A 15,337-nucleotide genomic window follows, 5' to 3' on the forward strand; every position below is an offset into this window, starting at 1 on the left:
TGCCTTAAACACCGTGCTCCATGGCATAAAATTCCACATATTCACCACCCTCTGGGTAGACAAATTCTTCCTCACCTCAGTTCCAAATGGACATCCCTTTATTCTGAGAGTGTGCCCACAGATCCTAGATTCTCCTGCTAATGGAATCATCCTCTGCACATCCAGTCTCTCCAGGCTTTTCAGTAAAGGTAGCAATTTGTTATTTTAAATGCCCACGGTGATGTTTAGAGTGCGGTCTTGACTATCACTTTTCAAAGTGTTACATAATATAAAACGACTTCAGCCAAACTTAAATCTTAAATGAGCATCTTAAAATCTTAAACAAGTTCAGTGATATTACAATGTTAGCTATATACAGGAAGCATATGATTAGATGCAAAAATTAATACAATGATTACAATAATGCTTGCAGTTTTTAAAGTTTTATATTGTGCATCATTTATGATTTAAAATGCTTCTGAAGAAGGGAGAAAATATATTATTCTAATATATTATACATTATTATGTATGTTTTCCATCAGGTGTTATTGACTAGAACTAGAAAAGTCTGTGTCTTTTGATTTATTTAGCATGCTGTACTATTGTTTCACAGAAATGGACAATGTATCAAAATGGACAAATTCATGAATGAACACACGTATAAGAGATTATATGTCAGGACTAAACAGTCATTCATTGTGTGTTGGGGTGTGCTTAATTACCATTACATGTGCTTTTTGTGGAGCAATAAAACTTCTATTTAATGCACAAACCATCCACCTTATCATGTTTATCAGCTCACCTCAGCAAATTCCATCTGTTCCAAGAGTGCTTTATTCCAAGAGTAGTAGAGCATAACAGATATGAAAATATATTTGATAGGCAATGCCCTGAGGTTCTGGATGGTAAAGAAACATCAACAGAAAAGCTGGAAATCTGACCTAAAGCACAATATGTCAGAACCACTGAACAACACAGTTAACAACTATTAAGAATTTATGACATGGATGTGTCATGTGAATAAAAACCTACTCCCATGTGTTCAGTGGATCACCCAGCCAAGTACACAGCCTCAACAGCCTGCTTTTTTTTTAAATTATTCTTACTGTCCTTTTCTATAGTTCTTGCATTTTTTTTCAGAATGTGTTGCACGTATAGGTATCGAAGATAAAGTTCATGGCAAGAAATGGCTATTAGTTTGTACATTGAGTTGCAAACCAGGATAGATGTCTCAAACAAGAGAAAATCTGCAGATGCTGGAAATCCGAGCAAGACACACAAAATGCTGGAGGAACTCAGCAGGCCAGGCAGCATCTATGGAAAAAAGTACAGTTGATGTTTTGGGCTGAAACCTTTCGGCAGGACTGGAGAAAATAAACTGAGGAATTTCTCAGTAAAAAGCTGGGAAGTTGATTGGTGAAAGAGACAGAAGATCACGGAAGAAAGAAAAGGGGGAAGGAACACCTGTGGGAGGTAATGAGCAGGCAAGGAGATAAGGTGAGAGAGAGGGAAAAAAGGATGAAAAATGGTGAAGGGATGGGGTTGGGGGCATTGCTGGAAGTTTGAGAAATCGATGTTCATGCCATCAGGTTGGAGGCTACCCAAATGGAATATAAGGTGTTGTTTCGCCAACCTAAGTGTGGCCTCATCACGACAGTAGAGGAGGTCATGGATGGACATATTGGAATGGGAATGGGAATGGGAAGTGAAATTAAAATGGGTGGCCACTGGGAGAACCTGTTTGTTCTGGCGCACAGATTGTAGATGCTCAGCAAAGCAATCTCCTAATCTACATTGGGTTTCACCAATATAGAAGAGGCCACAACGGGAGCACCAAACACGGTAAGTGACCCCACAGGTGAAGTGTCACCTCACCCGGAAGGACTGTTTAGGACCCTGAGTGGTAGTGTGGGAGGAGGTGTAGGGGCAGGTGAAGCACTTGTTCCGCTTGCTATATGACCCCAACAGACTCACAGGTGAAGTGCCGATATGTCCATCCATGGCCTCCTCCACTGCTGGGTAAGGCCACACTTAGGTAGGAAGAACAACACCTTATATTCTGTTTGGGTAGCCTCCAACCTGATGGCATGAACATCAATTTCTCAAACTTCCAGTAATGCTTCCCCCCTTCACCATTTTCCATCTCCTTGTTCCTCTCTCTTTTTATTTCCTTGCCTGCCCCATCACCTGCCTCTGGTTCTCCTCCCCCCCCCCCACCACTCTTTCTACCTTCTTCCATCACATTCTGTCCATCCCTCTCCAAGTTTCACCTATCATCTGGTGTTTCTTTCTCCCCTCCCTCCACCTTTCAAATCTACTTCTCAACATATTTTCTACAGTCCTGCCAAAGTGTATCGCCCGAAACGTCGACTGTATTTTTTTCTGCCTGGCCTGCTGAGTTCCTCCAGCATCTTGTGTGTGTTGCCAGGATAGACGTCTGATGTAAGATGTCAACCTTGAAAAAATTAATTCATTTTAATATTCATGGCATACCCTGTTCATTCCCTAAAATGTAACAGATTTAGGTAAAAGCAATAAAATTATCAAGATAATCAAGCACTGAAATTAATGCAAGGGAAGAAGAAACACGAAAGGAAAGAAAAGTAATTATGTTTAACTCATTTAGTAAATTCCATTTATTACAAACTATTAGACAATTATTTGAAATATTCAAGCTCTCCAAGCAAACTATGCCTAGCAATCATTATTTCCTATCCAATGTCCATTCAGTGATAATACTGCTATAAATGGGCTATCAATGATTACTTCTAGATATCAATAAGAGAGTTATACTCCTAATTGAGAACTGAGTCCTGATGAAGGATTTTTACCTGAAATAATCAACTCTTTATTCTTCTGAATAAAGAAGTTCCTTCTAATGAAGTTGCTCCATTAGTTTGCCTGTGTTGCTCTGAGAATTTTACAGCTGATTCTTCATCCTGTTGGTGTTATACCTACCACAGAACATTGAAGCCCTTTATTTTCTTCCAAATTTGGAAGAATAACATATCACCACCCTCCCAATCAACCTAGACCTTTGAAGTCTTAGAGTATTCAGTGTGAATGTTGGACAGAATAATTGAATTCTGCTGCCAAGAGTGGTTAACACCAAGATATCATCAGCCACTGTTACAATTAAAGCTTTCAAAACTGGCTTCCTTTCTCTTTCAACTATCTGGACATCTTTAGATGATCACATTAGGAGGTCTCTGACCTATTGAATCTTGATGGATTGAAACCCTGCATGATGTATTATAGTTCTGCTATAGTTCTCCATTCATCAACTCACTGTAGTCTTGCTAAGGCTTTGGTAGTAGAACATATGTTATCCAAACTGGATTTATGTTTGTATGGTGAAATACTATATCTATGATCTCACTAGTGATACCTAATTGCTAACTGGCTTATACAAGCACTTAACCTAATGACATCTGGATTCACATGATTATTACTGCCACTGAGTATTTTTTGTAAGTCCTTGTGCGGAGAGCAGAATGTAAACAACTAGTTAGTCTGAGTGTCCAGAAACACCAATCCAGTTTTACTCCTGGATTTTTTATCATAAGTCAGTACAATCAGCTATGGTGGTAAAACACAGAAATTGCCTTAATTTTCAAAGCTCTCTCACATTCTTTGCGATTCACTGCTGTTAAGTGTTGAACTAATGGCTCACTAAGAGCATTAGCCTCACTTCAGTAGTATCTCTCTTGCTGAATAAGAAGGTTGCAGGTTCAAGATGCATTCCAGAGAATAGAGTACGTAAATCATCGATAAACATCAGTCAAAGGGAAAGTAGTGCTGTTTTGGAAGAACCATCTTTCAGGTGTGATGTCTGTCTACACCCTGTTGGATATTCCCTGAAAGGAGAGTAGAAGAACACTCCCAGAAAACATAGAGCATAGAACATAGAACATTCCACATTGCTAAGATTCCTGCCATTAACCCTGCATTCTGCCTTCAAATTTAACCTTCCAAGGCATTCTGACCAACAATTATTTATCAATCATCACCAATAGATAATCTGTCTATTTACACCATCACTGTTGAGGGATGTTGCTGCACAATAACACTGAATACATTTTACAGAATGAGGATTTCCAGCAGGGGGTGTATTCTGAGATTTTCTGGGCATATTTCTGCCATTATGAAATACAAATCCTCACATTATCTACTTTTAGCTTGACTTCTACATATAAATAGAAGGGGTGCTGCTCTGTGGTCAGTGAAATAAGGTAATTTATTTCACTTACAATATAACAGCTTATTTATCAAATGGAACCATACCTATACTTGCAATTTCCATTATTACTGTGCTTGCTTGTTGGGAACTCAAATGGAAATAGCTAGTGCTATAGAAGGAACAGCCTCAGAGTAGAATGACATCCCTTTAGAACAGAGATGAGGAATGAGGAAGTATTTCTTTTTCCTAAATTGGTGAATCTGTGGAATTCATTGCCACAGACAGCTGTGGGGGGGCAATTCATTGGATATTTAAACCAGAGTTTGTTGGGTTCTTGTTTAGTGAGGGTATCAAAGGTTATGAGGGTAAGGCAGTAGAATGGGATTGAGAGAGATAATAAATCATCATGTTGGAATGGTGGTGCAGACTTGATATGCTGAATGGCCTAATTCTGCTCCTGTCTTATGGTCTTATAGTTAGGAAAGTTCAGTTGAGCACAAACTGACATTACTCTAAATTAGTATGCAATTAGTTTGTCCAATGATGGAGCAAAGAACCGATCTGTGAAATTTTTAGTTCTGTACGACAAGTTCAGTAAGATTTGGAAACACCTTGTAAATGAACACATTCCAACTTGCCTTGTTTTAATGATAACAAATTATATTGAGAGCAGCACCACAGAAGTAGAATTTCTTTTTCACTGTAAATTCTGCTGACACTTGCGTGTCTTTTCCACTTCTTTCCAACAGCCTTGCAATGGAACAACTCTGTGTCCTGCTGCTATTAGCTATTAGGATAAGTTCAGTGGATACACAGTTCAATGGCTACAACTGTGATGCCAATCTGCACAGCAGATTCCCTGGTAAGATTAAATAAAATGTATTTGAAATATTTAACTCTTTTAATGCCAAACAGTGATTCAAAAGTGTTACTTGAAAATACTGTTCTCAGAGTAATAGATTTTCTAATTTTATTCAACAATCTTCCCCAAGGAGCAAGCCGTGAATTTAGATCGCCCTGATTAGACCTTCAGTTGCTCACTTGTGACAGGTTGAACAGTGGGTCTGTTTATTAGCTCCTTACCCCCCCCCCATCTACCCCTACCACCATCCCCCCACATCGGACTCTAGCCTCTCAGCTTTTCTCCTGAGATTAGTGTGATAAATGGCCTCTTTGTACAACAGTGCAAAAGGACTGCTCATAATCATAATCATAATTATATGCCAACAGTAGGGTTATCATCTCTCTCACTTTACGAAAAATATGATATCTGAAATGCTACCTGCTCACTCAGAACTATTTCATATCAATTTGCAAAGCCGGTGTCTCATGCTCTGATAATTATTATCAGCAGGTCATTTGTGAGCAGAATACTCTGCAATCAGCTGCACAACCATCAAAAATGACTTGATTTTATTTAGTTAAACTTTATACCAACACCCAAGAAAAAATTGCTTTTGATTTGTATGCATTAGAGATATGGCTAAAATATTTCCCTGGTTATTTATTTTAATTAAATCATTAAAGCATTGAAACAGAACACAGAAATTACATTCTGACAATTATTTCTGCAATTATTTATTATGTTACCGATTCTTAACAACAAGAGACAAGCTTCCCACAATTAATAATGCTGACAACATCTTAATTCAGACTGGACATTGTAGATCGATTAGGGCAGAGCCTCAGCCTTTCCAGGAATCACATTGCATTTACATTTTTCATATTTTCTGCTTCAAATCAAATAACCTTCCCTTTATCTGTATCAAATCCAATTACCATTTTTTGACTTATCCACATAATGGATTTGAAACCCTTTGAAATTTATCATTGATCCTTATGCATCACTAAGGGATATAAATGGGTCTGTATTACAAAGTTCATTTGATCACTGGAGTTAAAAAAGATGCTTACCATCTAACCACTTCAATAGATTACCCTGGTTGATATAATTTCTATGTGTCACAAGTAAGTAACAGTCAATGTCAACAAAAGGAAATTAAGCTTCAGTGGGGTGAAAGAGTGATGTTCAAACTCAGCCGACATTCTGAACTTCTCTGATTATAATATATTTGAATTCATTGAATATTTTTTTCCAACAGGTGAAAAGGATATCCTTGTCTTTTGTGGAGTGCAGACCATAACAATCAAGATCAATTTTTGTCCAGTACTGTTCTCTGGCTATTCAGAAACAGACTTAGCATTAAATGGTAGACATGGCAACGCGCATTGCAGGGGTTTTATTAATAACAGTACCTTTCCCACAGTTGTTATTTTTACCATCAGCCTCAGCACATTAGAAGTTTGTGGAAATAACTTAGTGGTAAGATTTACTCTTGTTTTTGTTTGTGATTTGTTATAGACTGATCATTCCTAAATTGCTTATTAACATTGAAATGCTAAAAATATTCATTTATTTGTCATCTATTTAAGCATCGTATGTTTTCCGGAGATAATCCCGTGAAAAAGAGCCTCAATCTAGTTATACAGCATGTCAAAAATGTCACTCAAAATTAAAGGGATTTGTTCTCTGCCAGGACTTTGTAGTTTCATTTCAAAGATGCAGTTCATTTACTCTCAAAAACTGGAGAAAATGTCAAATAGCACCAGTGCTGAATCTGGAACTGCACAGAAATCCTCTCAAGGACAGAAGATATCAGAGAGTGAACAAGTCATAAAGAGATACTGCCCTGCCCAGGCACAGGCCTTTTAGCCAACTGAGTCAGTGCCAACCATCAAGCACCGATTTATACCATTCCCCCACTAATTAAGTCTCTCCATATTACACCATTCAATCAGATACTTGGGACAATGACCAACTAACCCACCAACCCACATATCTAATTGTTTAAGAAACGCTCTAAGAATAAGAACAACTAGTGAGTCTGATATCAGTAGTGGGAAAGTTATTAGAAGGTATTCCAGGAGACTGGCTATATAAGTATTTGGATAGACAGGAAATGATTGGCAATAATCAACATTGATTTCTGTATAGGGGGTCATGTCTAACCAATTTTCTGGAGCTTTTTGAGGAAGTTACCAGGAAAGCTGATGAAGGCAAGTCAGTAGATATTCTCTACATGGACTTTAGCAAGGCTTTTGATATGGTCCCACAGGAGAGGTTGGTCAAGAAGGCTCAGTCATTGGCATACAAGATGAGGTAGTGAATTTAGTCAAGGTACATCTCAGTCAGTTGCAAAGACTGAACTACTAAACCACTCTTGAGAGAACAATTTCCCAAAGGAATAGTTAAGAAGGTATTTGGCTCTTCATTAATAAATGGCCAATACATTGAAAAATTGACCTAATAAATGTTACTATGTAATATGTTACTAAAAGAAGAAAGGGAAATGCACAGCCAATGCAGATTACACCTGTGGATGTTCCCCTCAATAATAAGTACATTGTTTTGCATACTGTTGAGCGGGGTGGTCTACCAGGAGGAGCTGCAGTGACCACTTAGTATGGTACTGTGGCTCAGAGGAGCAAAGAGGAGAAAATGACTGCAATGTTGATTGGAGATTCCATAGACAGAGGAACAAAGATGAGATTCTGTGGGTGCAATAGACAACCGGATGGTATGTTGCCTCCAAGGTGCCAGATGTCTTGGATTGGGTCCATGGCATTTTCAAAGGGAAGGATGAGCATCCAGAAGTCTTAGTACATATTGGCACCAATGCCAGAAGTAGACAAAGCGAGGACGTCTGGAAGACAGATTTTACGGAGCAGTAAGAAAGCTGAAAAACAGGACCTCCAGAGTAGTAGTCTCTAGATTGCTGCTTATGCCACACACCAGTGTGATCAGAATAGTATGTTTTGGCAGGTGAATGTGTAGCTGAGGAAATGGTGCAGGGGGTAAGGAGTTCAAATTTATAGATCATTGGGAACCCTTCTGAGGAAAGGAAGACCCTTACAAAAGGGTAGGTTACACCTGAACCCAAGTGCTGAGGATGAGGTAGTTGGTTTACAAACAGAGGCAGTGTGTAGTGAGGCTCCAAAAGAAAGACTGATGATAGAGCAGAATTGGAGTCAATAGGATAAGTTGCAATGTAAAAGGTGGATAAAATCAAAAAGAATGAATACAGGACTGAAGTTGTTATATTTGAATGTGCACAGTATACGGAATAAGGCAGATGCATAGATACAGATTGGCACGTATGATGCTATAGACATCACTGAATCATGGCTGAAAGACGATTCTAACTGGGAGATTAACATCCAAGGATACACACTGTATCAACAGGACAGGCAGGAAGGCAGAGGGGGTGGTGTCGCTCTGTTTGTAGAAAGTGAAATCAAATCTTTAGAAAGAGGTGACATAAGATTGGAAGATGTTGAATCGTTGTGGGTAAAAGGACCTGCAAGGGTAAGAAGACCCTGAGAAGAGTTGTATACAGACATCCAAACAGTAGTAAGGATGTGGTCTACAAATTACAACGGGAAATAGAAAATGCATCTCAAAAAGGCAATATTACAATAGTCATGGGGGATTTCAGTATACGGGTAAATTAGGAAAATCAGGTCAGTGCTGGATCCCAAGAGGGGGATTTTCTTGAATGCCTATGACATAGCTTTTTAGAGCATCTGATGGTTGAACCTATTAGGGGAAAAGCTGTTCTGGATTAAATTTTGCATAATAAACCCAAATTGATTGGAGAGCTTAAGGTAAAACAATCTTCGGGGGTGAGTGATCATAATATGATTGAATTCATCCTGCAATTTGAGAAGGAAAGCTGAAGTCACATGTATCATTATTACAGTGAAGTATAAGGAATTACAGAGGAATGAGAGAGGAGTTCGTCAATATTGATTGGAAAAGAACACTGGCAGTGATGATGGCAGAGCAGCAATGGATGGAACTTCTGGAACCAATTTGGAATGCACAGGATTTTTACATTCCAAAGAGGAAGAAGTATTATAAAGGCAAGATGACACAACCATGGCTAAAAGGGAAGTCAAAGCCAAGATAAAAGCCAAAGAGGGCATATAATAAAGCAAAAATGAGTGGGAAGTTGGAGATTGGGAAGCTTTTAAAAACTAACAGAAGACAACTAAAAAAGTCATTAAGAAGTTTAAAAGTGTGAGAGTTAGAAGAGTGTGAAGTTGCCATGACTAGAGAGAAGGTTCTTGGCAAACTAACATCAGAAGTTAGATAAGTCGCTTGGACCAGATGGTGTACTCCCCAGGGTTCTGAAAGAGGTGGCTGAAGAGATCATGGAGGCATTGCTAATGATCTTTCAAGAATCACCAGATTCTGGAATGGTTCCAGAAGACTGGAAAATTGCAAATGTCACTCCACTCTTCAAAGAGAGAGAGAGAGGCAGAAGAAAATAAATTATAGGCTAGCTAGAAGGATCTCAGTGGTTGGGAAAATGTTGGAGTTGATTGTTAAGGATGTGGTTTTGGGGTACTTGGAGAAACATGACAAAATTATGCCATAGTCAGCATGGCTTCCTCAAGGGAAAATCTTGCCTGACAAATCTGTTGGAATTCTTTGAAGAAATAGCAAGCAGGATAGACAAAGAAGAATCAGTGGATGTTGTGTATTTGGATATTCAGAAGGCCTTTGACAAGATGCCACACATGAGGCTGCTTAACAAGTTGAGGCCATGGTATTACAGGAAAGATACTAGTATAGATAAAGCAGTGGTTGATCGGCAGGAGGCAACAAGTGGGAATAAAGGAAGCCTTTTCTAGTTTACTGCCACTGACTAGTGCTGTTCCACAGTGACCACTCATTTTTACGCTGGATGTCAATGACTTGGATAGCTTTGTTGCAAAGTTGATGAACAATATGAAGAAGGATGGAGGGGCAGGTAGTTTTGGGGAAGTAGAGGCTTCAGCTGGACTTAGACAGATGAGGCGGATGGGCACAGAAGTAACAGATGGAATATAGTGTTGGGAAGTGTATGTTCATGCACTTTGGTAGAAGAGATAAAATGGTGGACTATTTTCTAAATGGCGAGAATATTCAAAAATCTGAGGTGTAAAGGGCCTTGTGAATCCTTGTACAAGATTCCCTAAAGGTTAATTTGCAAGTTGAGTTGGTGGTGAGGAAGGGAAATGCAATGTTAGCATTCATATCAAGAAGACTAGAATACAAACGCAAGGATGTAATGTTGAGGCTTTATAAAGCACTGGTGAGGCTTTACGAGACGGTTCAAAGGAGGTTCACAAAAATGATTCCAGGATTGAGTGGTTTGTTATATGAAGAATATTTGATGGCTATGGGCCTGTATTCACTGGAATTCAGAGGAATGAGGGGTGACTTCATTAAAACCTATCAAATGGTAAAAGCCCTTGATAGTGGATGTGGAAAGGATTTTCTTATGACCAGAGAACACATTCTCAGAATAGAGGGTGTCCTTTTAGAACGGATATGAGGAAAGATTTCTTTAGCCAGAGAGTAGTGAATCTGAGGAATTCTTTGCCACAGGCATGTGTGGAGGCCAAGTCTTTATGTATATTTAAAGCAGAGGTTGATAGATTCGTGATTGGTCAAGGCATGAAGGAATATGGTGAGAAGGCAGAAGATTGGGGCTGAGAGGGAAAATGGATCAGCCATGAAGAAATGTTAGAGCTTACTCAATGGGCCAAATGGCCTAATTCTATTCCTATATCTTATGGTCTTAACAATGGCCACAATATATATGGGGTTTGAGAACAAGCTAATAAGACTGCAAGACCATGAGACATAGGAACAGAATTAGATCATTCCACCCATCGAGTCTGCTCTGGAGTCAATCATAATTCATTTATTATCCCACTCAAACCTACTCTTTTGCCTTCTCCTTGTAATCATGTACTCCCTATTAATCAAGAACCTATCAACCTCTGGTTTAAAGAAACCCAAGGACCTTATCCCCACCGTTGTCTGTGGCAATGAATTTCCATAGATTCATCACCCTCTGGCTAAAGAAATTCCTCCTCGTATCTGTTCTAAAGGGATATCCTTGTTTTGAGGATCCTTGACTCTCCTACTATTGGAAATATCCTCCCTATGTCCACTTTATCTAGGACTTTATGTATTTGATAGGTTTCAATGATTTACCCCCTCACCCCATTCTTCTAAACTCAGGTGCAGGCCCTGAGCCATCAAACACTCTTCATATGTTGACCCTTTCATTCCTGAGAACATGCTTGTGAACCCCTTCTGGATCATCTCCAATGTCAGCATATCCTTTCTTGGAACTGGGGCTTAAAACTTCTCACAATACTCCAAGTGCTGTCTGACCAATACCTTGTAGAACCTTAGCATTTATGTAGAATCTTGCTTGTACTTTCTAGTCCTCTCAAAATGAATGCTCACGATTAATTTGCCTTTCTTACTTCAGACTCAAACTGCAAGTTAACCTTAGTGAATCCTGCACTAGTGTTCCCAGGTCCCCCTACACTTCTGATTTCTGAATTTGCTCCCCAGTTGTAAGATAGTCTATGCCTTTATTTCTTCTACTGAAGTGCATGGCCATACCCTTCCCTACGCTGTATTCCACTTGTCACTTTTTTGCCCATTCTCCTAATCTGTGTAAGACCTTCTGCAGACACCTTGCTTCCTCAACACTACCTGCCCCTCCACCTTTATATCTTTGTATCATCCACAATCCTGGCTAAAAACCATTAATTTCATCATCCAGATCATTGACATTTAACAGAAGAAGAAGCAGCTGTAACACTGACGTCTGTAGAGTATTGTTAGTCTCTGTCGGCCAACCAGAAAACACACCCTTTATTGTCAATCTTTGTTTCCTGCTATGCCAGTATCTTTCTTCGATACCGCAGGCTCTTATTTTGTTAAGCAGCCTCATTGTGGCTAAAATCCATTGCTAATTTATCATTGTGCCATCTCCTTTTGAATCAAATCATGGCTTCAACACAAAATAAATGTTATTGCAGTGTGTGACAGGTAAGCCAACACAGCTCGCTCTTTCAGCTTCCCCCTTAATGAAGTGTATTCCCTAGATTAAATGTGCCTCTATTTTGAGTTTTAAAATAAATAAAAATTTGTCTTTTTCTTTTATAGGTATCTGCTGCTCAAGGAGTTAATGCATTAGGCAATATTTCAATGGTGCAATTTGGGAACATTTCAGGTTATATTGACACTCCTGACCCACCAACCATTATTAGTTACCTGCCAGGCCTGCTGTACAAGTACAGCTGTAGCTATCCTCTGGAGTATCTTATCAACAACACTCAACTGGCTTCGTAGGTTTAAATTTTAAAGGGAAAAATATTTCAGCATGTTTCTGTTTGCTACTTGACAAATATTCCTGCTCAGTTTTAAAGTACTTCTAAAATGTTACTTTTAGATCATCTGCAGCGATATCAGTGAAAGACAGCAATGGTACATTTATCAGTACTTTGAGCTTACTCCTGTACAATGTAAGTTTGTTAGCATCTTTTTTTAAGATAAGATTTATTCATTGATGTAGTATCAATAGCCAATTGAGCCATGATTCTTGTTTTGCGGCTACACATTGTGAAATGTGTAAAATTGCTGACAAACAATTCCAAAGCAATTCCAACTCCAAACCTGATGACAAAACATTATCAACTTAAAACACTTAAAGGCTCACATTCCCCAAATGATGAGTTATCGATTTATCTTGAGATAGAATTTTACATTACGTCAGTTCAGCCTTACCCCATAATTTGATCTATGATTCAGTACAATACTAAGGGAGTATTGCATTGTGAATTATATGTTCATTGTGACTTCCTATTGTACTTCTCTCTGATAAGAGGCACAATTGTATTCCCATCATTCACACTTTGAGTTTCTATAAATTCACTAAATCAGCACTGTTTAGTACATTATTGGAAAATCACCTGACATCTGTGTATTAGGATCTCACTTTGGGAAGGTATAGTATTTAATCTGTTGATCTCAGTAACTAATACTGGGTAAAATCTGTACACCTATGTCACCTTTGCGCTAGGTCCCACACAACAAATCTTTGGGCTTTTATTCTCAATTTACTCTTTTTCTCTCTCTTACTCCTTTACCCACACCAATATTCTTGTACATACTACAAATTCTCAATGGCTCTGTCCCTCTACTCACATATCTGTTTTCCATTTTTCCTTTATACCACCACTAAAATAGCCTGTATTAAGAACTATGTGGAAAGGCTGCTAGGGACTGCCAGAAATAGGTCCAGAATCAGGAACCAAGCAGGAGAAATAGAAAATTGGAAGGATTAGACTGTTAAGACTAACTTAGAGATCTGACCAGACATCTAATCCATTGAAAATCCAGTACTGGGACATCCAGAGCCCTGCAAAATGCAAGAGGTAGCGGAGAAGCTAAAGGGTTGGAGGGACCATGGTCCATACAATTAGAAGGGCTCAGAGTAGGTCAAAACAGGCCATTCACATCAGGCAGGATTGAAAATTAACAACGAATTAGGAGGGCAAAGGAATGGAGGCTGAGATATACAGAGGTGTTTGATAAGAGTAAATGGAATCATGGGATTGTTTTTGAAAGAGACCAAGGTAAGAAGAACAGAATTTCGTTGAGGTTGAGAATAAGTTGGGTAGAGTCAAAGAATAATTGTAGGAGGATTGGGTAAGTACCTAAATCTGGATTGCATAGAGAAATACAAAGAAAAAGATGCAGAGATTTCACTGTAACAAAGACATTCTTGCGTGCTTAGATTAATTTGAGGTAGAACATGATTACCAGCATGAATATAAGGTATCATACAAAATTTCAGATGGGTAGAGAAAAATGTTTAGATATTAAATGAAAACTAAATGAATCACATCAAAATTATATATGAATCACTGCTCATTTGTGATCATTTTGGTTAGTATCTACACTACTTGGATATCAGGAGAGCCAATAAGTGCATCATGGGACATATTGGAAACAGTGCTGTTGACTTATGGATAAGGGGGGAAAGGGAGTCTGCTCTGTGGAGGTATTAGCCCAGAAATCAATTCAGAATTGAATTCTGACATTTTATTTTTAGACCTGTACCCAAGAAATTGTACTGTGTAGCATGATATTCTTGTGTAATCTGCTCTCCACAGCAACCCCCTTCTTCCTGTGATGCTCCCCCACCAGTAACACTTCCACTCTTCTCTCTTCCCCAAATACATTTACTCCATGATTATCTCTCAGGTTTCCTCTAGCAATGACTATTCTATTGTCTTGTTTGCATCAAATTATCACCACCAAGGGAATGACATAAATTGCAACCTCCCACTTGACTTCTGTGCATAACATGTTCCAATCCCTATGCAGAATTTTGCTAACGGCAGTAAGCAGTCAATATCTGTGACCATAATGAAATACACGCTACAATGGAAAAAAAATTGTTAGAATTTGTTACTGGCTTCTTGCACATTCCTATATCCAGAGCAATGAATTACATAATAGAAAGAGAAGGAATCTATTTATTCAGCAAATAAAGTGCTGAGAATTTTCCACAATCTTGTCATGTCTCCAGGATTCAGCCTACAACCTCCCTCTAGTGATACCACCTGTGGGATTGCCCTTAAAAACCAAGGTGTATGCAGCTGTGAAAGCTACAAATCTTGATGGAAGGTAACAACTTAATATTTAATTTTAACTTTGGCTCCTGTGTGATAAGTACTTCCAGATAAAATATATCATGTCCCCTGTACAGATGGCACGTCTTCATGGATTATTGTTACACTACTCCTTCCGGTAATCCAAACGATGATCATAGATATGATCTTTTCTTCAGGTGAGTGGTTTTCTTATTTTAAGATCTGTGGGCGGAGAGACTGTTTTCCAAAGAGCAGGTGAACTTTATAGGATAGTTTATTATCATTAATGGTTCTTGTAGAGTAAAGCATGAGTGTTTTTGCATTAGCAGGGTAGTAAGTTGAGGATACAGATACAAGGTGATTCAAAAAAATAAAAAAGGAAAGATATGAAAATATATTTATCTATAGTAAGTTTTGATTATGCACATAGTGCTGAAAGAATATAAAAATAAATTCAGTAGAACTTGATTTGAAAGGTTATGGTAAAAGAGCAGGGTTTAATTGCAGTTCATTGTGGCATTGTTTTTACAATAGAAAATAAAAATATATGAAATAGAAGCAGGAGTGAACTTACTTCAATATTCAGTATTTTACTGATCTTCTACCACATCCACTTCAAGTGGTGAATAGTTTTCCACCTTAGCAAAAGATCTCAGTCCAAGG

At 38.5% G+C, this 15,337-nt stretch overlaps 1 protein-coding gene across 1 annotated transcript in view; it reads left to right on the forward strand.

Moving 5' to 3' along the window:
* Positions 1–4,913: 4,913 nt before the first annotated feature.
* Positions 4,914–15,337, forward strand: part of zpld1a (zona pellucida-like domain containing 1a) — a 30,253-nt gene continuing 19,829 nt past the window's right edge. Inside the window, exons 1-6 of the mRNA XM_073044555.1 lie at positions 4,914–5,021; positions 6,262–6,482; positions 12,180–12,361; positions 12,466–12,538; positions 14,611–14,708; positions 14,791–14,871. Of these exons, the coding sequence (XP_072900656.1) occupies positions 4,916–5,021; positions 6,262–6,482; positions 12,180–12,361; positions 12,466–12,538; positions 14,611–14,708; positions 14,791–14,871 (761 nt within the window). The 5' untranslated portion in view covers positions 4,914–4,915. The remainder of the gene's footprint in view (positions 5,022–6,261; positions 6,483–12,179; positions 12,362–12,465; positions 12,539–14,610; positions 14,709–14,790; positions 14,872–15,337) is intronic.

Source organism: Hemitrygon akajei, chromosome 5 (genome assembly GCF_048418815.1).
Source record: "Hemitrygon akajei chromosome 5, sHemAka1.3, whole genome shotgun sequence".
NCBI lineage: Eukaryota > Metazoa > Chordata > Chondrichthyes > Myliobatiformes > Dasyatidae > Hemitrygon > Hemitrygon akajei.